Raw genomic sequence first — 26,576 nt, forward strand, 5'->3', positions numbered from 1 at the left:
CTTTGTTGTTGTTTTTTGTGATATCTCAGTCACTGCAAAACCTATTTTCAAAAAAACTTTGAATGTTTCTTTGAATTGTATGCTCTTTAAAATTTCATAAAGTGGTTTCTAAGTATTTCGCAAAAATTAAAAGCTGAATCCTCACCTCAGCCAATTAATGTACTATCAGTCTATGGACTGGACCGTCGGAATGTCAGTACACTGTGGTATGTTTTCCTCAGATTTTCGTTTTGCAGGCTACCATACCCATTGTTCATGCATGCACACAATGTACCGGTAATAATTATGTACGCTAGTAAGCACTGTGTTAGATGCGTCCAAGATCAATGAGATCCTGTCTAAAAATGTGAAACCATACCGGATCAGGATACATGCTTCGCTCAGATAGCATTGTGTTTCGTAGAGTGAGTAGAACCGACTGTTATATACTTCACCTGTTCATTTAATTTTCTCTCAACATCGTAATATTAGTAGCTGCTACCTCGACGTATCTCATGATCTAACTGCGACCAGCAGCCCCATATGCATAGCGTATGCGTATGGGGCTGGTCGCAAGTCATGAAGTAACTCATGATCTCAGTTCTAACATGGTTAGTACTAGTAGCGGTTAGGCGCGATTGAATCACACGTAGGCCTCCGTAAACAGATCACTGCCACTGCACTGCAGCTGTCTGTGTACGCTCAGTCCTACCTACTCTAAGCTAGTCCTACAACAGTGTAGATGACCAACATGAACTAGAGAAATATCTACATTGTAGCTATGATTATGAAGAATTTAGATGTAGTCCTCTGCCCTATTAAAACACACGTGTTTTAATGGGCGGTCTGCATCGGTTGATTAAAACTCGATTTTTGAAAAAAAAAAAAACAGATAGGATTTTTTCTTCTTTTCATCATGGATAGTGGACATGTGTGTGTAACAAAAAATCACCGTGCAAAAGTTGCGACAATTTATACGTCAGATGTGAGATGAATAGAAGTGAATAGGGGGCCTCATGAGGCGTTCCCCCGCGGGCCTCATGAGGCATGGGGGCGGTCTGTCTAACTGCGACAGCCGCCACACGCAGTGTGGCGGCTGCGCCGTGCTCCCATTTCAGATCTTCATGTTGAACAAACGGGTGCCTTTGCGGCGCTATATTTCCTTAAATTTTCAACAGAAACTACTAGGAATACTTACATGGGTCGATGAAACCTAAATGACTATCATCGGCGACTGTTTGAGGCATTTCATTGCTTGCGATGCACAAAATGATGTCTTATAAGCAGCTCACCGATGTTCACAGAATTCACAATCACTCGCACAAGCACACAGAATAGGGGAGCTCTCACATTAGCGAAACTGGGGGGAAGCCGCCAGGACCGCGCCTGGCGGCGCGGTCTCCGGGGCTAGGGGGCGGTCCTCATGAGGCATGGGGGCGGTCCTCATGAGGCGGGGCAGTCCTGGTACGCGGGAGCGGTCCTCATGAGCGGGTTTCCCGGACTGATGTTGTGTTCTAGTTAACATTACTATTAACAAGTGGGTCTGTGTAACATCAATTACTGCTTAGTCGCCACTTGTGTGTATTTCCTATGCACTCCCGGGCTGGCGAACTAACAATAGATACTGTATTTAGTTCGCCGCTCATGGCGCGCCACGTATTATTAATATTAGCACATGTGTTTTATACACACACGTCAGTGTAGGATGCTTGTACATCATCATTGCGTTTGAAAAACTTTGTTAATCAGCCACCTGAAATCCATTCGAAATCAAAAACATTCTCACATTAAAAATGATTTTGTCACCTGTTACATATGGTAAAATACATTTGGATTACAATTCTATTTGTGTTTTTATGGAGGAAAAGGATGAATTAGGAATGTCTTTTAAGAATGATGAAAATCCGTTGCTCCAGCTGATCTCTGATCGCGGCGCACGTTACATGCGATGTGAATGTCTGGCAACTTAAGGTAATGGCGACTTAATGGTAATTGACGTTAGGGCCTTCTAACATCTGCATGAACATTGAGGCTAATGAAATACTCCTTGTTTTGGAGTGTATGACTACACTGTACAGTGCTGTGTCCAATCCAAAAGGGGAGTGCTCACATGCAGTAAACCCTGGGCCTTTAACCGTACTGTCTTCTGGTATTGATGGTCTGTGTGTGCATGCATACACACAAAGAGTTAAAGGGATCATGATATAGTTTGGGTTGAGACCTAACCTTCAGGTTTCTAACATTTTTTGGTGAGATAATGAGAAACCTCTAGTCTTATGAAATACGAAATAGCATGCAATTCCAAGAGCTAAGAGGGATTCAACATTTAACGTTTTTTAATGAAAATTGGTTTTGAAATGGCTGAGATATCCAAAATAGAGCAATGTTTTACTTGTTTTTGGATGCCTCAGTGACAATATCCAAAACAGAGCAATGTTTTACTTTGCTTTTGGATGCCTCAGAGATTCCAAAACTGATTTTCATCATAACAACTTTGAATTCCTTTTAGAATGGTATGCTCTATACTATTTCATACATGGTTTCTTATTATCTCGTAGAAAGTTGAAAGCCTGATCCTCATCTCCATTAATGCTATACCATCCCTTGAAGGAATTGTCCAAGGTCTAATAGGCACCTATTCTGGCCAGCGTTACGTGTGGGTTTACAATACCCGTGACAGTATGAGTGACTGTAAGTATGAATATTGATGACATATGTAATGTGATACATCATACAAGGTAATAGTAGAAGACAGTACTTGCCCACAAGGGTTTTGCAGAAAATTGTTCTTCTTTTCCCCTTACTGGTCTGCTTATTTGTTCAGTCCCCAGTGGTGGTCAACTGGACGAGCTTTGGGTGGCTACGCTCACCAGAATGCCGAGGAGAGTGACCGTGGACAGCTCTAAGTCTGTGCGAGACTCATCGTCTGAGAGCCGACGCCCCAGCGTCTTTGAGCGCCTTGGGCCAGGAGGGTCCAGTGTGCACGTAAGCACTCTACTGCAATTTGGTCCCCAGTCAGGATGTAAATCAGTCTGGAAATACAATGACAAACAAACAGCTGTGCCTTTTGAACAAGTTTGTTTTCTCTGATGTGATAGTTCATTGAGGTTATTCATTTCTAATTCTAGTTTCAGTGATAAATCAGCACATGTACAATTCAGTACCTGGTATGCATGGATTTTTTTTCTTTTGTTTGACTCACTGTAATAGTTTTGTTTGATACAATCTTTGCACCCAGTGATCAATTCAATGAAAGATAACTCTTCTATTTGTGACACATTTCCATTTGCATCTCAAATGATTATGTGCTCTAGCAATTAAATTTTAAATGAGTTTTCATTGAAGAGCTTTACTCAAATTTACAGTGACTCTATAATAGCCGAATAGGACAAGATACAGCATGTCATAGGCTGGTATGCTTCTTGAGTGCCCAGCACAAATACAGGCATGATTAACTAGGTACAGAATGAAAAAGCAAGCTTAATTTACTTACATTGTTAAACACTTTACATTATAACGTAGTGAACTGAACTCTGTCAAATGTTTTGCAGTGTGATGTATTTTTGTCTTTTATTTTGTGGAATAGCTGCTCTCAATTGGTCTCAATCAAACTAATGTGATACATAATGTCACATGAGCATTTCCAGTTCTTGACCAAAGACTGAAGACATCACATGTTATGTAGTGATTGATGAACTCATGAAGCATGACATTTTTATTAATGAGGATATTATACCGTTGTAGTAGAAAACTCGGCTGAGCCGTACACGTAATGTAGTGATTAACAATGCATTTCATTTTCATATTTGTATATATTGTACCATTGTATTTGAGGGGTCAGCTGAATCTTGCCAGACCACTTTGTACTGTTCTGGTGTCTTCAAGAATTACAGTTCCCTATTAAAGAAATTGTCTGTATTCTTCTGTTGCAGGGATCCAAGCAGGATCGTTACCGAAACTGGGAAGGCGAGGGCAGCAGATCCTACAGGGACCACTACAGCCAGGGAGAAGGGTAAGAAGAGCTAATAAAATGGAAAGTGTTCAGAGAGCGCAAACCTGTCTTCCAAGGTTATAGGGTCACAAATGCCATGGGATGGTGCACTCATCTTTCCAAAACCTGGATCTACATCGTGATCCCGATCAACACCAAGTGTGTGTGTGTGTATGTGTGTGTGTAAGCTTGTGTAACAGTATGGTACATGTGCATTCATTTTAGCAAATGTGAGTCTTATGTGTACTTGACATCAAATCACTTGTAGGCATGTTGTAGCAGAATGTTTCATGGAGAGGGAATAAGGGGGGGGGGGGAAGAGGATTTTCCTAGCTTGTTTTTAAATATTGAATGCGCTTGCTTTGTTCGCTTTATGTTGTTTCTATAAGGTCGGATGCTGTGGATCTGAGGCACCGCGTGGAGAGCAAGCGCGCCGAGAAGGAGCGCGATCGTGATGTGAGCCGTGATCGCGGCCGAGGAGACCGATCCCAATCCCCGTCTTCCAGCGGCAAGGTTAGGGAAAAACGTTCCTGGCACCTTTCACCACTCATTCTTATAGAGAACAGAGACACATTTTTTATTTCATTCACCTGCTGAGATACATTAGGAGACACAGAGACACCCATATGGACAGACAAACAGAGAGACAGAGAGAGAAAAAAAATAGAAGAGTGACCCAATATGAACCAAATGGTGAAAAAGACTTATAAACAACTTGCATTATTGTTTCTGTTGTTGTTGGAGTGTATATAATGGCTTTAAATCTGCGGATTCTTTCAAATCCTATGTGTGGACCTTCCACTTTCAAAACTACTTGGAACCTTTCTTGTCCTTCAAGCCTGTTTTACTAACCAATCCGATCCCATACCCTTTAAAACTGTCAACTCATAGAACCTTTTGTTTTTATCCAGCAGAATCTCTTTCTTCCATACCTTTCTGTTTAGTTTTATTTCATTGTTTTGTTCTCTTTAAGCCACTTGGGGTCATTTCAGAATTTGTACGCTAGTGTAATGGAAAGATCAGAGAAGGCATGCAGATACAGTTAGCATAGTGAATATCGTCAGGACATTGGCCTGATTCATGCAGTGTGTTCTGATATCGGCTGGATGATATTGGTAAACTGAAAACCCCAAGCAACAAGTGTCTGTACTGTAGACTGATTGTGGGTGTATCTTATGCAACTATTTTGTTTTGTTTTGTTTTTCTGGTTGATAGAGAGATAGATCCAAGCACCGGTCCAGTCACAAGGACTGGGAGGGCTCGGACCGCAGGAAGAAGAGCCGAGAGCCCAGCTCCATGGTTGTGAAAGGAGGCGGACGAACACCAGACAGTAATCATGGTGAGCAAAAAAAATAAAGTTTAACACAGACCTCTCCCTTCAACCAACCAACTGGCATCTGCTTCCCTGATAGAACTCCGGTGCATTTTAGTTAGTTCTCTTTTATGTTTGACCAAATATTCCTCAAGTGATGAATGTGTAGGAAAGTGAACAGAAGCCAGATAGATAAGGCGGATTTAACAACAACAACATCAACAACAACAACAACAACAACAACAACAACAACAACAACAACAACAACAAAATAATGCAGGGGATCAACAACAACAACAACAACAACAACAACAACAACAAAAATAATGCAGAGGATGTGCACCTATAGATGGATGATTTTGCTGCTGTTTGCCATACATGAGACCGCATGCATTACGCTTATTATGATGGAGCAAGAGAAAAATAATATAAAGATTAAGTAGCAAATGGCCTCCTGTATTTAGTAAGGGAGCACTATGGACAGTTGGCAACTACAAAGAAGCGTACACAATACATAACATGATTGTCTGAAATGCTGTTGCGTTCCTGTTTCAGATGATGATCAGCTGAGTGATGAGTACGGCCTTGAACTGAAACGCAGAGAACTTCAGCGAGAGCTGGCTCGCATGGACCAGATCGACCAGGGGCAGGTAGGGAGCTCAGTCTCTGGTGCCCTTATCTCTTCATCTGTGCAAAAAGCAGCTTCTAGGCAGCTGGGCCCTATTTCAAAAAAGATAGTTCACAGACCTATCCATGGTTGAAATATAGTCCACTGGACTGGAACAGACAGAAAGTAGGCATATCTTGCCCATGCACATGTCTCTATTCATTATTAGACTTCTATTTGTGTACATTTTATAAAGTGTCACATGCATGAACATGATGGAAAGGTGCATTATCCATGGACTGTTGTGCATTTAAACCACCAGTGTGGATTCAGGCCCTTTTCTCCCACAAAATTTTATGGAACTATTACCACATACATACCACAGCATGATTATCTCTGTGAAAAGAATTCCTATTCCTCATTGATTCAGGTTACAGCGAGATGATGATACTGAAATATGTTTGGGATTTCTCACAAAGTACATGTATGTTTATTTTCGTTGTAAAATAAAGGAAATAGAGAGACAGTGATATTAACATAACATTCCCTTTTCATTTCTGAAGACTGGTGAAGACAGTGGCACAGACTATCCCAGGCAGCTCTCCTCCCGTTCCCCATCACCCGTCAAGAAGAAGCCGCAGCACGCAGGCAAGAAGATCAAGAAGCGCGACCAGTCGATGAGCAAGACGAGATCCCGATCGCCCCCCTTGCACCTAGTGTCCCCCGTCCCAGAAAAGCGAGGCAAAAAGAAGAAGGCAGCTGAAATTTCCCCAGCGTGAGTGTCGGCTATTATACAAATATCAATTGCTTCAAGGGACATGGCTATTAAAAAAACTATTAGCCCAGATGTGATTTCTCAACTGTGCCTCTGCCCCAAGGTGAAGTCAAGGGGAATGGTTGCACTGTTAAGAAATCACCGAGGGCAAATAGTTTTAACTGTGAGTCAAAAAACGGCAGTCAATATTTGTTTTGTATAACGCATTCCACTTTAATGATTTAAGATATTTAAAGGTACTGTTTACCATTGGGAGCAGTGATTTTAAAAAATGTTCAAGATATCACATTTGATGCATATGTGTAGGTCAGTTGTATCACGAAACTACCTACAATATAAAAATTTCACAATAAAGCCTGAAATATAAGGAGATATCACTGTGTTTCTCATTAAACCATAACTAGACGGTTTAGTCTAGAAACAATTTTATTATAACTGATGTTCACATTTTGTATATTTAACAACTTAACATTGATTATCCTGATTAGAATTTTTACAGTGGTTGTTTCTATGCCTAACTCACATCTTAGAACTATTTTGAAGCACTCAAGCTGGGTTTTTACTTCATCTGTGATGGTAAAATTATGCCTTTAAAGGACAAGTTCACCTTCATAAACATAAGGATTGAGAGAATGCAGCAATATTAGTAGAACACATCAGTGAAAGTTTGAGGAAAATTGGACAATCCGTTCAAAAGTTATGAAGTTTTAAAATTTTTGTGTTGGAACCGCTGGATGAGGAGACTACTACAGCTTGTGAGTCATATGCGTACAACAGTATAAAGAAAATGTAAAGAAAATTCAACATATTTTCACTTTTTTCGCATAATAAAAGAGCACTTGACCGCCTCTTTCTAAAGGCAGGGGGAATAACATTACCCATAACATTTGTCGGTAACGAGTCGGGGGAATGTGTACTTTTTTCAAAAGATGAGATTTTGTGAAATCCTCTTTATATTTTCCTTATATTGTTGTACGTATGTGACATCTAAGTTATTTACACACTGCAGTAGTCTTCTCATCCAGCGGTTACTGCACAAAAACTTCAAAAATTCATAACTTTTGAACGGATTGTCTGATTTTCCTCAAACTTTCAATGATGTGTTCTACTAATACTGCTACATTCTCTCAATCCTTATGTTTATGAAGGTGAACTTGTCCTTTAAGTAAAAACATGAGCAGAGCACACAAGGGCATCCTACTTACTGCAGATTCTGAATCATGATTTAGAAATGCTAGTACATTGCTTCCTGAGTTCATCAGGTTTTGTTTTTCAGGTTAAAGCAAAGGGGTAAGTCTTTCAGCAGTTTTTTAGATGCCAAAATAACTCAACAACTCATTTCATGGGGGTGGGGAGGGAGGGAGCAGTTCAAAATGGGGAAAAATGAAACCCACTTCCAGCCTCAAATGTCAGGATCATCATTCAACTGTGTGCTAAGAAAGGTATTACCATTTCCTCATTACATCAATTTTAACAATCCCAATTGTAATCACATTCATCAAGTATTTCTTGTGACAGGCAATGCTATTTCTCTGTTCCTTCCCCCTCTTCTGCAGGAAAAAAGAGAGTCATCCACCCCCAAAGCGCAAAAGGAAGGCCAGTCCCTCTCCTGCTAGACCAAGCCCTTGCACCCCTAGCCCATCTCCACCAACGAGAAAACTGAAGGCAAAAGACCTGCGGAAGAAAAAGGGTGTCGCCCCCGTCAAGCCACAGAAGAAAAGGTAGAGTAAAAAAATATTTGACTGATGGATTTTTGAATTTTCCTCTAATCAGTCTGTCATTAGTGATGAATCATCCAGACTTTTTTATGCCTCCGCCACGAAGTGGTGCCGGAGGCATTATGTTTTCGGGTTGTCCGTCCGTCCGTCCGTACGTCCGTACGTACGTCTGTACGTCCGTACGTCCGTACGTCCGTCCGCTTTCGTTTACGCGATAACTTAAGTAATATTGACTTGAATTCTACCAAACTTGGTCCAAGTATGAAGTATGATGGGGCAACTAGTTGATTAGATTTTGGGTGAAATCCGCCAAAGGTCAAAGGTCAAAGGTCAAGGTTAAATCATGAAATTGTATCCGTTTACGCGATAACACAAGACTGGATTGAGCAGATTTCACCAAACTTTGTCGGAGGATGATGTATGATGGGACAATTACTTGATTAGTTTTTTAGTGAAATCGAACTAAGGTCAAAGGTCAAAGATCAAGGTCAAATCCTGAAATTTATCTGTTTACGTGATAACTCAAAACTGGATGAAGCAGCTTTCACCAAACTTGGTCCAAGGATGATATATGATGGGGCAATTACTTGAGTAGATTTTAGTGACATTAGCAAGAGGTCAAAGGTCAAAAGGTCAAGGTCAAATGCTAAAAATGTTGCTATTCCCCCAATATCTATGCAATGCCCTAAGGTATTTTCTTCAAACTTGGTGTAGACATGTACTACTGCATAAAGATTCTCCAGAGAGAGAGTTTCATGTCATAAGGTCAAAGGTCAAAAGGTCAAAGGTTAGGTGAAAATGTAATATCACTTTTCTCACAAATGGTTCAATGTATCTTCATGGAACTTGGTACATACGCATGTACTGACTGGCAGAGATTATCTAGGGAATTTATGGGTCATAGGTCAATAGTCATGGGGTCAAAGGTCAAGGTCAACTCCTCAATATTTTACTATTTCCCTCATACACTAGTATATGAAATGCTTGCATTATTAGTTTTCAAACTTAATATATACATGCATTACCTGATGGAGATTCTCCAGGAAATTTCCAGCCAGAATGTCAAAGGTCAAAGGTTAAGGGTCAAAGGCCAGGTTTCAATGCCCCCCCCCCCAAAAAAAAAAAAAAAAAAAAACTATTTTGTACTGCAATTACATTCTTTCTTCATACCTTGGAAATTACTCAATGCATAAACTTATAAAAGGGTCCGTCAGAATTCAAGTAAAAATTCTCACTTCCCAAAATATGTGTACCTGCACTCTTCGACAGTTATAGCAAACCCAGTTCAAGGAAAGTGAACATTCAAGTCATTTCTGACAAACCTGTCATATCAATATTTTGCCAGTTATGTGAAACTGTCATGGATCACACATTGTGAAGACATTGTACTATACGCCTGTTGGGAGAATCGTGCATTATGGCGGAGACATCAGTCGCCATAGCGACATTTCTAGTTTTTTTGTTTTGTTATTGTTGGGACAAAGCTGCTATCAAATCTTGTGAATTTTGTCTAAGGATGACTTTCTCAGAATGTAAATAAACTCCAATGAGTGATACTGTGAAAAAAAAAAATTGAAAAAGATAACAGTATCATGATAGAGTCGTGCAGTTTAGATGCTCCAGTACAGCTGCATATGCTGTAAACATAAAACATTCATGGTTTGTGTTTTGGAAATTTGCTCTCGACAAAACTGTTGCGAAAATCACAATCCACAAATAGATTTGGAGTTGCGAACAAAGAATACTTGCATCCGCAAAGTTCACTGAAAGTGGCCTAGTAAATAACCAATCCTTGCAAAAGTATCCAGTTAAGCAGCTCAAACTGGCATTCCTCAGATGAAACAGGTTGAGCACAAGACCTTTCAGATCAGTCTGAACATGGTATAGTTCAGTATGTGACACGTTTATGAGACATTTCGTCGCTGGGGCGACAAGACCTTGTATCTACAAAATGTCAAATGTTCAGGAGAGCCAAAAACATGGCGGCCAAAGCACTATACCGAATGGGACAGCCATTCCTTTGACGTGCCATGGTGGCTTCATTTTTGGGGTAACACAGCTAGGATTTGGACAGGACATCACCTAACCGATTATTTGACCATAAATGCGAAAAAAGTCATTTTCACCAAAATTGCAGATACAAGGTCTTGTCACCCCAGCGACGATTTAGTAGATGTGCATCAGTAAGTCAGGAGTATCAAACATTAAAAGATAATGTGCTTTTTTGCTTTAGCTTATAAAGCAAACAGTTCAAAACAGAAAGAATAGTTAGAGATGAACAGTCCTCATTGTCTTACTTCACCACATCAGGGTTTCCTCGAGCGAGAGCAGTAGCAGTAGCAGCAACAGCGACAGCGACAGCAGCAGTGGTTCCAGCGGGAGCAGCAGTTCCAGCGAGTCTGAAGAGGAGACCATCAAGAAGAAGAAGTCACCCGCGAGCGTGTCCAAGAAAAAACCGATGCCGTCTGGCCACCACAGACAATCCCACCCTCCTGCTAAGGACAGTCGCATTCGTTCCCCTCCAGTCAAATCTAAGCAAAAGCCCTTGTCTCCCAAAACACTTCGGCGCTACTCCCCGTCCACGCCCACTCGCTCCGACTCCTCGGATCGATCCCCCACCCCAAAGCGCACCCTCTCGCCACGAATGCGCCAAACCCGGCAGGAGGCGCCACCTCGGCGCAGGTCCCCGACACCGCAGAAGCGAATGCGCTCAAAGAGCAAGCAGCCGTCTCACTACCCCCCTTCTCCATCCCCGAGCGGGAGAAAGGAGAAGCTCCCTCCCCGCCGAGACCCTACTCCGGATCGTGGCAGTTACTCCTCTCGCCAGCAGCCCCACCCTCCCAAGGATGCCCAGTATTACCCCAAGCAGGGACGATCCCCATCAGCCACCGGTTCCCAGAAGTCCTTTTCACCGGGGAGGCGTAAGAGGGACTCGCTGTCCCCCAGGAGAGGGGAACCCTTGAGGGGTAAAGAGCCACCCCCTCCACCCAGGTCCTCCAGTGGTGACTACCGGGATAGGGAGAGAGACCGAGACAGAGGTGATAAATATGGAGGTATGTACCGATACCTTCAGTGTACTTAATGGGTGCAGAATGTTTGCAGAACTAGTACTGCATCCAGCAGAAAAAGCCCTAAATTTTTAAAGCTTTTAACTCGTGCAGTTTGCTGCAAACATTAATGTAGGGAGTGTACAAATTAATGATGAACTTAACATGTCGTGATAATGACATATTATGAATTGAAATAGCTTGTACTGAGAAAGTCAAAAGCTTATTATTTCACATAAAGATTTGAAAATGCACTGTAGTGGCATCTTGAAGAAGTAATTCCAACAATGATGATGGGCTACTTATTGTGTGTAGACATTCATATTAATCAACTCCAAAGCGGGCAATAGATTATATGAGACACAGTTACTCAGACTTTCTTGACAGTGCTGCGAAGTAGGCATTGTACTGATGTGCAACATAGCAGATTTTGACCTACAAGCATTTTGTTATAGTACATTCATATGATCATTGCAATGTGCATCCTCCTGTTGACAGGCAAATCTCTTGGAGGTGGGCCGAGCCAGGGAAGCGGCAGTCGGGACACATCCACCCCCCGTCAGTCCGGACGGGCCCCACAGGCTGGATACGAGTACGACCGGCGAGAGCCAAGGGGGGAATCCTACTCCGGGGGAAGGGGTGGAGATCGACCGGGATGGCCGACGGCGGGGCGGGGTGATGGTGGTCGGGATGGTGGACGGGACGGGGGGCGAGAGATCGGGAGAGACGGAGGACGGGATGGAGGAAGAGATGGAGGACGCGATGGAGGAAGAGATGGAGGAAGAGATGCGAGGAGAGATGGAGGGAGGGACGGAGGAAGGGACGGAGGGAGGGATGCAGTTAGGGATGACAGAGGAAATTCCAGAGGCGGCAGCAGCTTGGACCGCGGGAGAAATGACTACCCAAGTGACCGCGATCCGCGATATGGAGCATATCCTCCCCAAGGTAAGAACTGGCTCAGACTCTTCAGCAGTTCTTAAATGCTTTTAGACTGTCTTTGGAATGTTTTCCCATGTTCTTTTTGTATTGATGATGTTACGCATCTGATCAATGATGATCTGCATCGTTGTATTAAAAGTCTGATATCATAATTTCTTCTTGTTACACTCTTGTTGTCACTGAAATGGTGACATCAGAACTGCATACAAGAAATACTCTTGCATATCCATAGGTTTGTCATTGCAAAATTCATTTATAATGCTTTGATGCCTAGAAAAACAAAATAAAATGAGGGTCAGAATGTTTGCTTCTTGTTTTTGCAAAGCTGATATTATGAATGCTTATATGTGATGCATCTGGTCACCTGACAAAGAAAAATCTTTTGCCTTGGGAACAAAATCAGTTTAGGTGAAAGTAGATGGAACTAATGAAACCCTGCTCTTAGGGATCAAGTTGTCAAAAGTATGATAATGATATATTCTTTTTTCCTTCCCTCACTTTATAGGTGGTCAGCAGTGGGATTCCCGTGGGGAACCACGGGGTGGTCGAGGAGGGGAACCCAGGCCTCCCGAGAAACTGGAGCGGGAATCCCGACGTGATGAGTGGGAGCGGCAGCGAGGCTCGGTGGGACCTTCCCGGGGGCGCTATGAGCAACCCCCTCCAGCCAGAGGTCAGATGGACCGCGGTTTGGATCCGCCATATGGGTGAGTTTTGTTTTTGATTTAATATATCTGTGAGTATTTCTGTCCGTCTGCTGCTGAAACTGTATAGAAATTGAGGGGACTTGAGTCTTATATCAATGTTTTAACACCCTAAAGAGCTGCAGCTATTGAAGCAGTGTGTAACTACAGAATGAAGTTGTATTATTTCGGTTCGTCGTATGCCAGGTAATGACGTGATGAACACGACCATGTGATGGCGGAGCATTTATTATGAAAGCCCATGGGCAGAACAATTGGCAAATGATACTGGACATCAGGACAACAATGTTAGCTTCGTTGATCAATAGATTGCTGTTTGCTATGCAGTGCTAAAACTATTGCAAATGATGATATGTTAGGTGAATGTAAATGTAATTTAAAGATGCAGATGTATGTCAAAGAGCGTGATATAAGTGGATGAAAACTGAGAGCATCTGTTGCAAAAGCTAAGCAGTGCATACTGTGGGTGCGACAATGCTGCAAAAATGGCTTCTACAAAATGTATGCATTCTCACAGTACTTTGACCAAGCCATATAATACTACAAATAGTCTCTCTAATGTTGAGAACGCACAGAATGCCCTAACCTCAGGGTTTAATACGCTTCTCCAGAGGGGCTGCACATTCCTTGACTTTGTCCTAGGACTTGGACAACTTTCCAAGTTGCATTTCAGACCCTTTGGATGGATCGCTCTAAGTTCTCGATTCTTAGCAAGTCATTATCTTTATGATATACCCTTTTATTGACAGGATAAATCAATATGAATTTTTGTCTTATTTGGTAAATTTTGAATAGTGACACAAGAATGACAATGTGCATTGTCTTGGCACTTGATGTACTTGAGCTGCAGGTTATAAGTAAAGAAAGTGTGATTTTCTCATCTTGCATTTAACAGGAAACGCTCAGCTGATGAGATCAGGTCCAGGTCTCCTCCGGGGAAGAGACGCCAGCTGACACCTTACCAGCAGGATCTCGCTAAAGGCACCTGGCAGGGATCCCAAGGAGATACTCGATACCAACCAGAGTACCAACGAGGTCCTAGTCCGAGAGACCGCAGTGAAAGCAGAGACTTTGATAGGGCCAAATGGCCAGAAAGGGATCGCAGACCAGACGAGAGGAAAGACTTTGATCGGCGGGATTATCCCCCGAGGGACAGCCACCTGGACTTTCAGCGAGACGAAAGAAGGGACTTTCCCCGTGATGAAAGGAGGGACTTCCCGCGAGACGACAGGAGGGATTTCCCACGTGATGATCGACGTGACTTTCCACGGGATGACCGGAGGGATTTTCCTCGAGACGACAGGGGTAACTTCCCTCGGGATGACCGCAGGGAACTGCCTCGAGAGGACAGGAGGGACTTTCCTCCCCGTGATGACCGTAGAGACTTTCCTCCCCGCGACGACCGACGTGACATTCCTCGAGATGACAGAAGGGACTTCCCGAGAGACGACAGGAGGGATTTTCCCAGGGATGACAGACGGGAGATGCTTAGAGAAGAAGAGCGAAGACCAAGGGAGGGATCAACGGATAGTCGAGGACTTGGGGACCCACATAGACACCGTGATGATGCAAGTTATGGAGACCGCAGGAGGGATGGCGGTGGGCGAGGGGGCGATCCCAGAGGTCTTGACTTTAGAGGGGCTCCTGAGCAGAGGTATGGTGATGGGAGAGGTGGTAGAAGGGATGAACCAGAACCTAGTAGAAGAAGTTTTGATGACAGAGGTGAGAGAGGAAAGTACCCCGATGAAAGAGGAGGTGGAAGAGACTCTGCCACAGGGGGTGGAGGAGGAGGAGGAGGTGGGGGAGGAGGAGGAGGAAGAGGGAGTAGTCAGTATAAGTATGGCAGGAAACGAGGGAGGGATAGCGATCCTCCAAGAACCCCAGAAAAAAGTGGGGCAAAGAGAGTGGCGGAAGAGAACAGAGCTTCTTCAAAGCCCAGAACAGAGGAGAGTGACCACCGGAAACGATCAGAACGTTACGGAGAAAACTACAGTGATTTGTCTGAAGGCGGGAGTGATGACATCCACAAAGGTTCTCCTGCGGTGCGTGATCGAGATCGTCAGGGATCGAGAAGGGAGCCCTCTGAGCCAAAGGCTCGCATGCAACGGGATTCCTCGAGGGAGTCCAGCAGGGACGGGAAAAATCAGGAGGAACGCTCCAAGGAGCATCCTGAGCCACGTCAAGAACGGACCAGGAGCAAAGAACCGGAGGCTGCCCAGAAGGATAGCCTTAGCAGCAGAGGGAACAGCATGGATAGGACCGACCGTGGCTCGGGCCACAGGTCGCGGCGCAGCGTGAGTCGTGGAAGCACTGGGAGCCGCAGCAGCTCCATCGTCAGTGGCAGAGAAAAGCAGGAGGAGAGCCTCCCAGAGTCCATCCGTAGCCAGGAGCAGAGGAACCAAGGGTCGTCCAGGGAAAGCGCATCAAAGACAAGGGGTGAACAGATGCCGGATGTTTCCAAAGAAAGTGCTGCTGTCCAGGATGATAGTGATAAAAAGGAAGAGAATAAGGAGAAGATGGACACGCAGCCTCCTTTAGAGTCCGAACCCCCAGAACAGCCCTCTGCAGAAGAAGAACCCGTTGCAACACCGCAGGATGCAGACATGGAGAAAACGCCCCAAGAGACGATCCCTCCAGAAGAGTCCCAGAACCTCCCCAGTCTGCATGACGAGTATGAGGACATCAGCGACGAGGAGTTTGATGACCAATCTGACCGATCGAGGAGGGGCTCGGAGAGAGGAAAGAACGGCGACCAGTATGAATCCAAAGGTAACTTGTCAAAATTCTTTCTAACCTCACCTTTTCAGCTTCTTCTACTTCCATGTACCATACACACACATGCATTAATAGTCCCTGTATGAATTATGTAAGATCTTACCATCTATAGAGTGTTGATTTCATTCCTTAATGTTACAAAGGCCAGTGGCTCTCTGGCAAAATGCATCAAGTTAAATTGCTTGTAACGCCCTGCAAAATACCTTTCCTGCTTTGACATTAAACGTGGCAGTACTAATTCTAACAACTTTGGTTTGGAGTAAGAACTCAATTTGTTATTTTTGTCCAATTTTGGGGACAAGTCTTGAAAGATTCTTTGAGATTGTCTCAGGAAAGAAAATCTCTTTTTTCTTTGATCCCTCCCAAGCTCCTGACGTGCTGGACGTAGATTGGATGGTCTTCGCAAGCTACCGGCAGCCCCCACCAAAGGCAGAAGTCCCAGCTGAGATGTCAGTACTCAAGCGTTTCTCGCCAGGCCAGGTCCTCGCGCGCATTGGCGTGTCTCGGGCTCTAGCCGGCCCCGCCCTGATGACAGAGATTGAACAAGTGTGCAAAGAGGAGCTTAAAGAAGGTGAGATTGGCAGATCAAGTATGTCTTTCTGTTTGAGTGCTCAGAAGCAGAGCAAGCCACAATGAAATCAAACCAAACCATACCATATCATTCCTTACTCTGCCATATTTGGAGCATGTGAGCACTGTGTGTAGATAGTGTTCCTCGTGTAAACATTCATAGACTTGCCGCAGAAATAGCTACTTCAATCCTCCACTCCCACCCCTTTGAGTATATTCAAACTATCATAGATTCATAATTATATGAACATCATTTTATTTTTACCTTTTCTCAGCCATTGCTCTTGTGTCTCTTACATGACCAATTATTTCGTCTTCCTCCTTGATATACAGTTTAGCATTAACTCTGTTATGTCACAGTTAGAGTTGGGCGTGTGAATTCTCTATCCATTCAGGGCTCATTTCCAAGAATTGGTCATTTTCCTCCCATGATTCCACTCTGTGTAAATGTGATTTCTCTTCCCATTCACCCAGATGGACCACCACTGTTCCCGCATCAGACTGGCGCCCTCAACGCCCTAGCGCGGAGAAAGTGGAAGCAGCGCCAGACGTTGCTGCAAAACATCGGACCATGCCGGCAGGCCCTCTGCGCCAGGAGGGACATGGCCATCAGAAAGCAGCTCAGGAAAGCAGAGAAGGTGTGCTAGAGTAGAAAGTGACTTTGTGTTCTTGTCAACTTTTCTGAACTTAAAGGACAAGTTCACCTTCATAGACATGTGGGTTGAGTGAATGCAGCAATATTAGTAGAACACAAGTTTCTGCTCAGTCATTGCTGGATGAAAAGACTACTATAGCTTGTGTACAACGATATAAAGAAAGAATAAAGGAAATTCAACGTATTTCCATTTTTCTTGCATAACAAAAGAACACTCGACTTCTCTCTTTCAGAAGGCAGGGGGAATAATATTACCCTTAACATACGTCAGTAACAAGTCGAAGGACTGTGCACTTTATTATTAAAAAAGTAAAGTTTTGTGAAATTCTCTTTTTATTTTCCTTATATCACTGTACGCATGTGACATCATAAACTTTAGTAGTCTTCTCATCCAGCAGTGATTGGGCAGATACTTAAAAAATTCATAACTTTTGAATAGATTGTCCAATTTTCCTCAAACTTTCACTGATGTGTTCTACTAATATTGCTGCATTCTCTCAATCCTTATGTATATGAAGGTGGACTTGTCCTTTAACAGAACAGGGAAAGTCTGTCAGAAGTCCAGTTGGACGGAAGAATGAAAAAAAAAAAACCTGTTAGAATTTAAAGCTGCATAGTTTTTGCCCAAAGACTGATATTGGTACGATGTGCACAAAGGGATAACATACTAGCAGGTGCTAAAGTGCTCACTCGCAATACGCCCTGTACAATTGCTCTGTGAGCCTGCAAAGCGATGTCTGCCATTACTAAGAGGGGCAGAGAGAGGTTACATATATGTTGTCACTAGAGGGCAGACTGTTTTGACTGTTTTTCACCATGGTATTCATTACATTCTGTGCATGTGCATCTCTGCATCTGCAGCCAGTTGTTTAGTGTCTTTGAGTGTTTTTGCGTGTGTGTCGAGTATGCTAGCGTGTATGTGTGATTATTTATGATGTAAGGCTGTTTCGAAATATTGATGGATTGATTGTGCAGAAATGATCCTGTTCTGATTAAATGAAAAGCCTTGGTAATAGGAGAGTATCTATCCCTCCCCCCAAAAAAAAAAGAAAAATAGAAAAAGGGGAAAAAAAGCAGAATAAAGATGAAAATACTGTATACTTCACATATTAAGTGAGCCTAAATTTCTGTGAATTGGGACTTCTGTCAATTTCACAAGTGGTTGAATTTTCAATCGTGGAGTACTGTACTGATTGGAGAAATGTATACGTGTACGCCACTTTCATATCGGGCTCAGAGTCGATATTTTCATGTGTCTTTAGATTTGTGAATAGCACCTGACTCGCGAAAATTCGCAAAAATAAAAACCTCACGAAATAGTTGGGGCATGCAGTATATGGTAAGGAAAGTCTGTAATCCTCTGTCGTATTCTCCATCTTCCAGGATCCATCGGAGCCAGTGTTCTCCAACGCTGTAGACGTGGATGCGGATCTCTACCGCCTCAGCATCCAGCTCCTGAAGAACAAGCCAGAGGCCGAGGTCAAACCTCAACCTCCCATCCCTGTCTCCTAGGATTCCAGGAGCTATCTGACTGATGATGTTGCTTCATATTGCCCCTCCCCCCCCCCCCCCCCCCCCCCCTCCACCAGTCTCCACCCTCATAGGATATTAAAGGAGAACTCCAGATGACTTTCAGAATTTTGCATTTGAACATCTATAAATTGGTTATACTTGGTACAGAGTTTCAGAATTTGAAATGATTGGGATTAGGAATAAGAAGAATTTCAAGTTTCATAAACAACAATCACAGTGAACAAGGATGATGACATGGCAGCTTTGCCATATGCATGCAGAATTGGGTAGTCATGGAAGCAGAATAAAAGAAGAAAGCATGCATGAATTCTTCACAGGTGAAGTTGTTAAGCAAGTGTTATTGTAATGGAATTACATTGCTACATTACTTGAATATGTGAGTCTCTCTGTCATCATCCTTGTTCTGTGTAATTTGTTTGGATTTTTTCAGAGTATTGGTTTGTCTGCTGAAAGACCACAATGAATTCCCAAAATCTATACATGGCACTATTGATTTATGGACTACATGATGTGAAATTATGAAAATCGTCTGGAATTTCCCTGTAATGACACCAAAAAGGAGCATCATTATCACCTCTGTCCCATAACACTGGATTCTGCGTTTGGAGAGCCCTTGATTGCAAAATCGCGTGCGGTTCTCGTCTTATTCGAGGGTGTGCCTTCGCATAAGACGACCACTCTTCCTGTGGACACATCGATGCTCTGAATTCTTTCGGTCGTACTTGACTGACCACTCCAAATCCTCACACTGGTGCACCATTTCCTCATCTGACTTTTACCTGGTGACGGTCCAACTAAGGCCCCAGCAGCTATCAGCCTCGCCTCGCCTGGAGGAAAACTTTGTGGAATTCAGAGGTGATGCTTCCTCCACATCATTAAATGCTGCAAGTTTTGGTGCGTCTGACCGTGATCGAGATGCCACTCACTTTGCGAAATAAAGATGCCTGTAGTTCAGATATACTGCACTAGCTGAAATTTTCACGTTATGATATTTTCTTGAATCTGCTACCAGGTTCTTGTCGAACATTTTCGCTTGTTGTTAATTTTGCAGTTGCAAGGGTCTAATAATTTATACTTTACCTATCATGAAATAGATAAGAATGAGTAACAAGTGACAGTACGCATACTGAATGTTTTTACTCAGTGCTTCCTGAGTTGTAATTCTGCATTGGAAGTACTGTACTAGTGTGCTACACCTTCAATCTATTAGAATCTAGTTACAAGCAATCCAGCGCCGGTATCCCTGATTTTTTAAGCGTTGCTGTTTTTGTATTCATACCGTGATATTTTGCTTTTGAAAGGTGATTTGCAAAACTTGCAAAAATAAACCAGCCTGGGAAATTTCAGCTCGTACAGTAGGTGATTGTTTTGGTGCTTTTGTGTGTGTGTGGGTTTCCTTAGTGTACTCAGTGCAACAAATACCCCTTCTGCCAGTCCAGGTGAGGCTGATGCCATGGCACCTTCAATTAACTGCATGAAATGCAGCATGTGAATGCTCAATTCTCTACACTTGACATAAAACGAAATCTTTCTTTCCAGCAAAGTGTGTCCCCAGATCCACCTCAACATAGCAAATATGCTCACCCTATTGTGGTTCAGAGACGAGGTACATAGCTTTACGTGTGCACAAGTACATGTAGGTATAGAGAAAGAGTACCTTGCAAAGTCTTGTGGTACTAGTGTAGTAATGGCTTACAGAGCAAACAAAGACTTCAATAACACAATCATCAATTTTTCAGGATTCTATGGCAAACATATATTTTGACCAGAACTAGTGAAGCCGAGGTAATTGGAGACTGCCACTACATAATACAGTATATCTGGCCGTATGCAAGCAGCACATGAGTACTCTGTGCAAATTAGTGTTGAGCACTGCTAGTTTGATTTACTGTACTTTGGTGTTTGTTTTATGTAAGAATGGGCTTCTGAATGTAGGTTTATGATGCCATCGTGCACATAATTGAGGGAATGAGCTCTTTGTTTGAAAAAAGAAGGCAAATTTAATCTCCGCATGATATGTTCCGCTCTTAGTTGTAATGTGAGTCTACTTATATTTCTTTTTTATTTTTGTGTTCTACCATGCAAGATGTACAAAATTTGGCTAGTGCACAGTGCATGGACTTGTAAACATTTTCATGTAATAAATGAAATGAGCCGTGTTGACAAATGCACACAGAATGTTGTCATGTTATTTGATTTTTTGTTTGGCACGCAGGCGCAGAAACATGTCTGGCGGATATGAACTACACTGTAGCATGTGTTCAGGTTAGGGTTGCAGAAACTTCACAGTAGATACCTCTTTCTAGACTCTGGACATCAGCAAGTTGACCTTTTTTTTTTTAGTTATACAGTATTGGTATCGGAGGTTTTAAAGGACAAGTTCACCTTAGTAGATATACATGGATTGAATGGGGGCAGCATTAGTAGAACACATCAGTGGAAGTTTGAGAAAAATCAGATGATCCGTTTATACATTTGTAAAGTTTCTGTGCAGTCACTGCTGGATGAGAAGACTACTGTAGTTTGTGATGCCACATGCATAGACTGATACAATGTACAAGGAAAATATAAAGAGAATTCCACAAAATGTCATTTTCTTCTGAAAAAAGGTTCACATTCCCTTGGCTTGTTAGTGACATATATTATGTTAAAGGTAAAGTTATTCCCTCTGCCTTCTGAGGAGGCAAGCCAAATGTTCTTCTGCATGAAAAGTGAAAATGTGTTCAATTTTCTTTAATGTTTTCTTTATATCGTTCTACGCATCTGACATCACAAGCTTTGGAAGTCTTTTCATCTAGCGATGATGGCAGTGAAACTTCAAATATTCATAAGTTTTTAAGGGATTGTCTGATTTCCCACAGACTTTCACTGATGTGTTCAAGTAATATTGTTGTATTCTCTTAATCCACATGTATATTAAGGTGAACTGTCCTTTAAAGACCCAAACGTGTGCATTGTACACGTACAATGCAGATATGGACCTATACAAAATCAGTCATGCACTTACTCCTTATAATAGGTCGACTGCAAAGATACCCGTTTGTACAGTATTTCATAGGCCAAAGTGATGCTATTCATATTCCAACAACTGTAGTACCAACAGCTTCCTCAACCTTCCAACGTGCATTCCATTATCACGTGCATGCTGTTGTACTTGTGTGCATACGTGAGTACAGTGTATGCCAGTGTGTGAATGTGTGTGTGTTTGCGCGTGAGTACGTTTGTGAAAACTCAAATTTGTTTCCAAGATATTTATAGAGCCGTGGACAAGGTACGGGTCTACGGACATTTTCCTGGAATGAATGACCCTCAATAAGGGAGTTCACGATTGTGATTTGCGCATGTGCAGAACAAAGGTCAAATGAGAATGTCTGTGTATTTGCCACTGACTTTAAAACGTAAAGAAGTCTCGAGCAACTATGAGAATCGGAATTATGTCAGTACAATGTATGTGTTTCAGACTAAATTAGAACGTACAGGTGTAATTCATTCATCAACACTGTTTAGCATAATCTTTCCATGCACTTTCTCAACGTTGATTTAATACAAGATGACATGCCTCAAGAAGGAATTCTTAATCACAACACATGTCCATGTTATTTCAAAGTCTGTGGTGTAGGGGTCAAATGAGACATGCTCCAACCATGAACTCCCTTATGCCCACGACATGCCTCAGAGGGCTTTTACGGGCGACTTCCGTTGTGAAGTCCTGGGAACCTGCAGTTTTCTCTTGCTATATTGAAATTTTGTTGTAGTCAAACAATAACAGGGGCGGATCCAGGAATTCCATAAAGAGGGGGCGCCTTTGCAAAATTAAAGGGGGCGCACGCCGCTCCCCATTTTTTTCTTTTTATTTCTTTTTTTTTGGGCAAAAAATAAAGGGGGGGGGGGGGCGCCCGGTGCGCTCCCCCTGGATCTGCCACTGAATAAAGTATATAAAGCTATATAGACAATTATTCTAGCGCCTTAATTTTTGCTTGGTCACGAGAATTTCATTATAACCGTGTTCGTTATAAGGGGATTACACTGTACATATTACCCCTAGTATTATGCTACATGATTCTATGTTACGTCTCCGATAAACCGCGGTTTAAGGAATCAAGCCCGCCCTCAGCCTAATCGATAGGTGGCATTCCCTCCAGACGACCTCTTAACAATGCACACGAGCTGAATCCAGATTCCTACCAACAACCCAGTGAAAGAGTGGCCTTTCGTCTCGTCTTTCTTTACTCCAACTCTTGATTGTAGTTCAGCTGCCAAGACAACTGCGTGCATAATATTGCCGCGGCCCGCAAGATATGCAACAAATGCCAAGTCTCAAAGTCTGATCTCTGTCACCCATCTAGCCCAGAGCCAGAGGGGGATTTCGATGCATAAATTACCATCTTGGCAGCATTAAATACTAGTATGTACGTCTGCATTTTTATGTTTGATAGCGGAAAAAGATTTGCTGGGATTCTTTGAATTTACTTTATCTAACAGGCACTTTGATCTTCTCAAATGCATCGCCAATCTACGAGGGGCTTAAATGAAAGAGATTTCTATTTTTTCTATACCAAATTAATGAAACGCTTTAATAGTAACATTACTCTACTGCTGCTCCTGCTACAAGAAGAAGAAGAAGAAGAAGAAGAAGAAGAAGAAGAAGAAGAAGAAGAAGAAGAAGAAGAAGAAGAAGAAGAACAGAAATAACAACAACTAACAACTACTGCTACTACACTGTACTACTACTACTACTACTATTTCTACTATTACTCCTAATAATGATAATGACAAGAAGTATGATAATGATATTGATAAGAGTAGTAATGATAATACTAACAATAATGCTCCATTTTCTCTTTTAAGAATGTGCTGTATCATGGTCAAGGAATGATAATGATTTCAGTAACAATGCTGTTAAAATACTGCTGATAATGATTTAAAACTGTTATGATTTTAACTGTAACTATCAATGCTATGATCCATTTATGTGTGTGGTTAGTTTGTCCGGCTCACGGCTCTGTCTGTTTACTTGTGTGAATGTATAGTTGGTACAAAATGTGTCTGTCTGTCTGTCTGTCTGTCTGTCTGTCTATCTATCTATCTGCATGCCCATGTTATCTATATAGCAACACTCCGACACATCTTTCCATGTAGGTAAATCAGTCAATCAATGCAATCAACCAGTCAACTAAATATAAAACGATTAATCAATGTTTATGTAATTTTTCTATCTACCTACCTATCTATCTTTCCATCCATCTCTCTTTCTCTGTCTAATCTTATTCTATTTATTCATCATTATATCCATGTGCTTATTTGTATTTTGTCTATCTGTCTATTCATATAACTATTCGTAACCATATATATCTATATCTTTCTATCTATTCATATTCATTAATCCATCAATTAATCAGTCACTGTAACTATCATTTGACAACAGTTTTCTGAGCTGGCAAGTGTACTTGCAATATCTTGCCAGCTGGAAACCGCGAACCCGTGTCACCTCATTGAGCCAGGACGCACACGATCACCGGAGAAAATCTAATAAGCAGGTTTGTCTATGTCTAGCCATCTATCTATCGATTTATCTATCTACCAATAAATCTATCTTTCTATCTATCCGTCTGTCTGTCCAACTATGGAATATATCTATCTACCTATACCTTATCTATCTTTCCATCTATCGTGCCTGTATATACTTCGCTATCTCTATTATATGTTTCTAATGCTTTCGTCTCTCTCTCTCTCTCTCTCCTTCCTGAATTTCTCTCACTCCCTTTAACTAATAATGTTTGCATATTATTCCTCTACGTGTTCGTGCATTTTTCTTAGGATGCCTCCCCCAGATAATTCCATCTCCATCTCCGATCGATCCTCCCTTTTACTGTTATCACTCGTTTCCATATTTATAAGTCTCAAGCTAGGCGTTTTGTTTTATGCGAAATATAAAGTAAGAGTCATTATGTGTGGGTGAACGACCACTTCAGGGATTTTTCTTTATCATGCAGCCGCAAGCTGTGTGTGAAAGGTACAGTGACAGGTGAAATAAGATGATCAAATAACGTCATCCATTGATGTTTCGTGGCCCCGGAGACAATTATTATCATTATTACTTAAGGAACAAACACCAACTGCTTGTGGTGATAGACTTTGACATTTACATTTGAATTCGCAGTTTATGCGTTCTATAAATTCACCAGCCACCTAAATAATATGTATAATATTGCATACATGCGGCGGATGATGTATACGCAAACCAACAGCCGCTGCGTTGATTCTTCTGAGAGAATCCGCACACAGTCTCCTGTGGGGACTTGTAATTTAGTGATTCCACAGGCACAACCGGTTGCTCTTTGTTCGTATGTTTATGTGTTTTGTGTATAATTATGTGTGTGCGCGCGTGACGTGCGTTTGTGTAATACCTATATTACATTATGTTTATGATTTAGCTATACTTACTTACTTACTTACTTAATTTATTTATTTGTTTATTTATTTATTCATTTACTTATTTATTGCGAATCTTTATACAGAGTGGTTTGCCCAGCATAAAATAATCTATACATAATAAATATAAGATTTGCTGTTTTCGCCTTGTGTACGTTGATATTCCACTTTATTTCAATTTACTTCAGGTATTGTAATGTATCTTTACTGCAAGTATACAAGTAATGTTTAACTCTGTTAAACTCACTTTGTTTGTTATTTTTGATACGATTTTTATCACTGAAGAAAGAGTGATGTATGTTATGTTATTTTTTTATTGTCAAAAAACGGAATAAATATGAATTTGAATTTGAATTTGAATTTAAGATGGACAAACATAATATATACTTTAAAATACTTTATAATACTTTCAAAACGACATAAGGTAGACAAAATATCAAACTTGAAAGTTTATGATAATCCTATTCATTGAGGACATCTAATCGTCTCCTGCAAAGTAGCATAGTCCCCCGTGAAGAAGTGTTTTACTTGCCATCTACAGGCTAGGACCTTTCACTTACTTGATATGTATAAGATGTGCCTACATGGGCAAAGGGTGATTAGTAGCTGTGGAAATTAACTCTGCCTACGACCATCACCTCAGCACGACCCTTTAACACCGTTAATTGGGCTCAAAGTGTTACCAACAGAAAATCACGAATGCACAGAGTTGAAGAAGTCAGAACCAGAGCCAACAGTCAGCGCAACCCCCAAACAACGAGCCCCAAAACAGCAGCAACAACATCAACATCAACAACAACAACAACAACAACACCACCAACAACAACAACAGCGACAGCAACAACTACAAGAACAACAACAACAACAACAACAACAGCGACAGCAACAACTACAAGAACAACAACAACAAGAACAACAACTACGACAACAGCAGCAGCAGCAACAACAACCACCACCACCAACAACAGCGACAACAACAACAAGAACAACTACGACGACAACAGCAGCAGCAACAACCAACAACAACAACAACAACAACAACAACAACAACAACAACCACAACAAGTTCCTTACGCTTTCATTGAGGCACAGTTAATTGATACACAATAGCAGGCTACGCCCGTGCAGCCTACAAGGGTTTGACGTTACCGTGCAATGCGTTACACGCTATATGTACCTTGCAGATATTAGGTGTGGTCACATTATAATTTGAACAGGTCTGTCTTTATGAATGGACACATCTAGCCTGCATTCGTGATCTTAGTGGCTTACAGGTAGAGTTTACTTGAATTATACACGTCATCGCATTTCTATGTATAGTGTTGAGTGATAGGTCGTGTTGGCTCCTTCTTGCTATAATGATTCCCACAATTTAAAATACTCGGAAAAAAGGGTGATTAAGGACTTTATTTCGACATCAAAACAAAAAATCAATGTTCCTGCGTCACGTTATAGTACATGGCGTATCACGCTTATGTCATAACTTCGAGACAGATCAAATAAAAGATACTGTAGAACTGAAATATTGTTTCATAGTTGATA

At 41.9% G+C, this 26,576-nt stretch overlaps 1 protein-coding gene across 1 annotated transcript; it reads left to right on the forward strand.

Annotated features, from left to right (window-relative positions):
- The first annotated feature begins 281 nt into the window (after positions 1-281).
- Positions 282-18,624, forward strand: LOC139727048 (uncharacterized). The gene is made up of 15 exons (XM_071638029.1): positions 282-404; positions 2,804-2,964; positions 3,912-3,991; positions 4,360-4,483; positions 5,186-5,309; positions 5,838-5,932; positions 6,453-6,664; positions 8,221-8,385; positions 10,693-11,435; positions 11,928-12,374; positions 12,874-13,072; positions 13,965-15,838; positions 16,212-16,415; positions 16,889-17,052; positions 18,453-18,624. Exons 2-15 carry the CDS (start codon positions 2,854-2,856, stop codon positions 18,579-18,581), a joined length of 4,671 nt encoding a protein of 1,556 aa, XP_071494130.1. The 5' UTR covers positions 282-404; positions 2,804-2,853; the 3' UTR covers positions 18,582-18,624.
- Positions 18,625-26,576: the final 7,952 nt, after the last annotated feature.

The sequence above is a fragment of the Diadema antillarum genome, unplaced genomic scaffold, assembly GCF_040938485.1.
Source record: "Diadema antillarum isolate AM-2024a unplaced genomic scaffold, OU_Dant_1.0 seq00000113_RagTag, whole genome shotgun sequence".
Classification (NCBI taxonomy): domain Eukaryota; kingdom Metazoa; phylum Echinodermata; class Echinoidea; order Diadematoida; family Diadematidae; genus Diadema; species Diadema antillarum.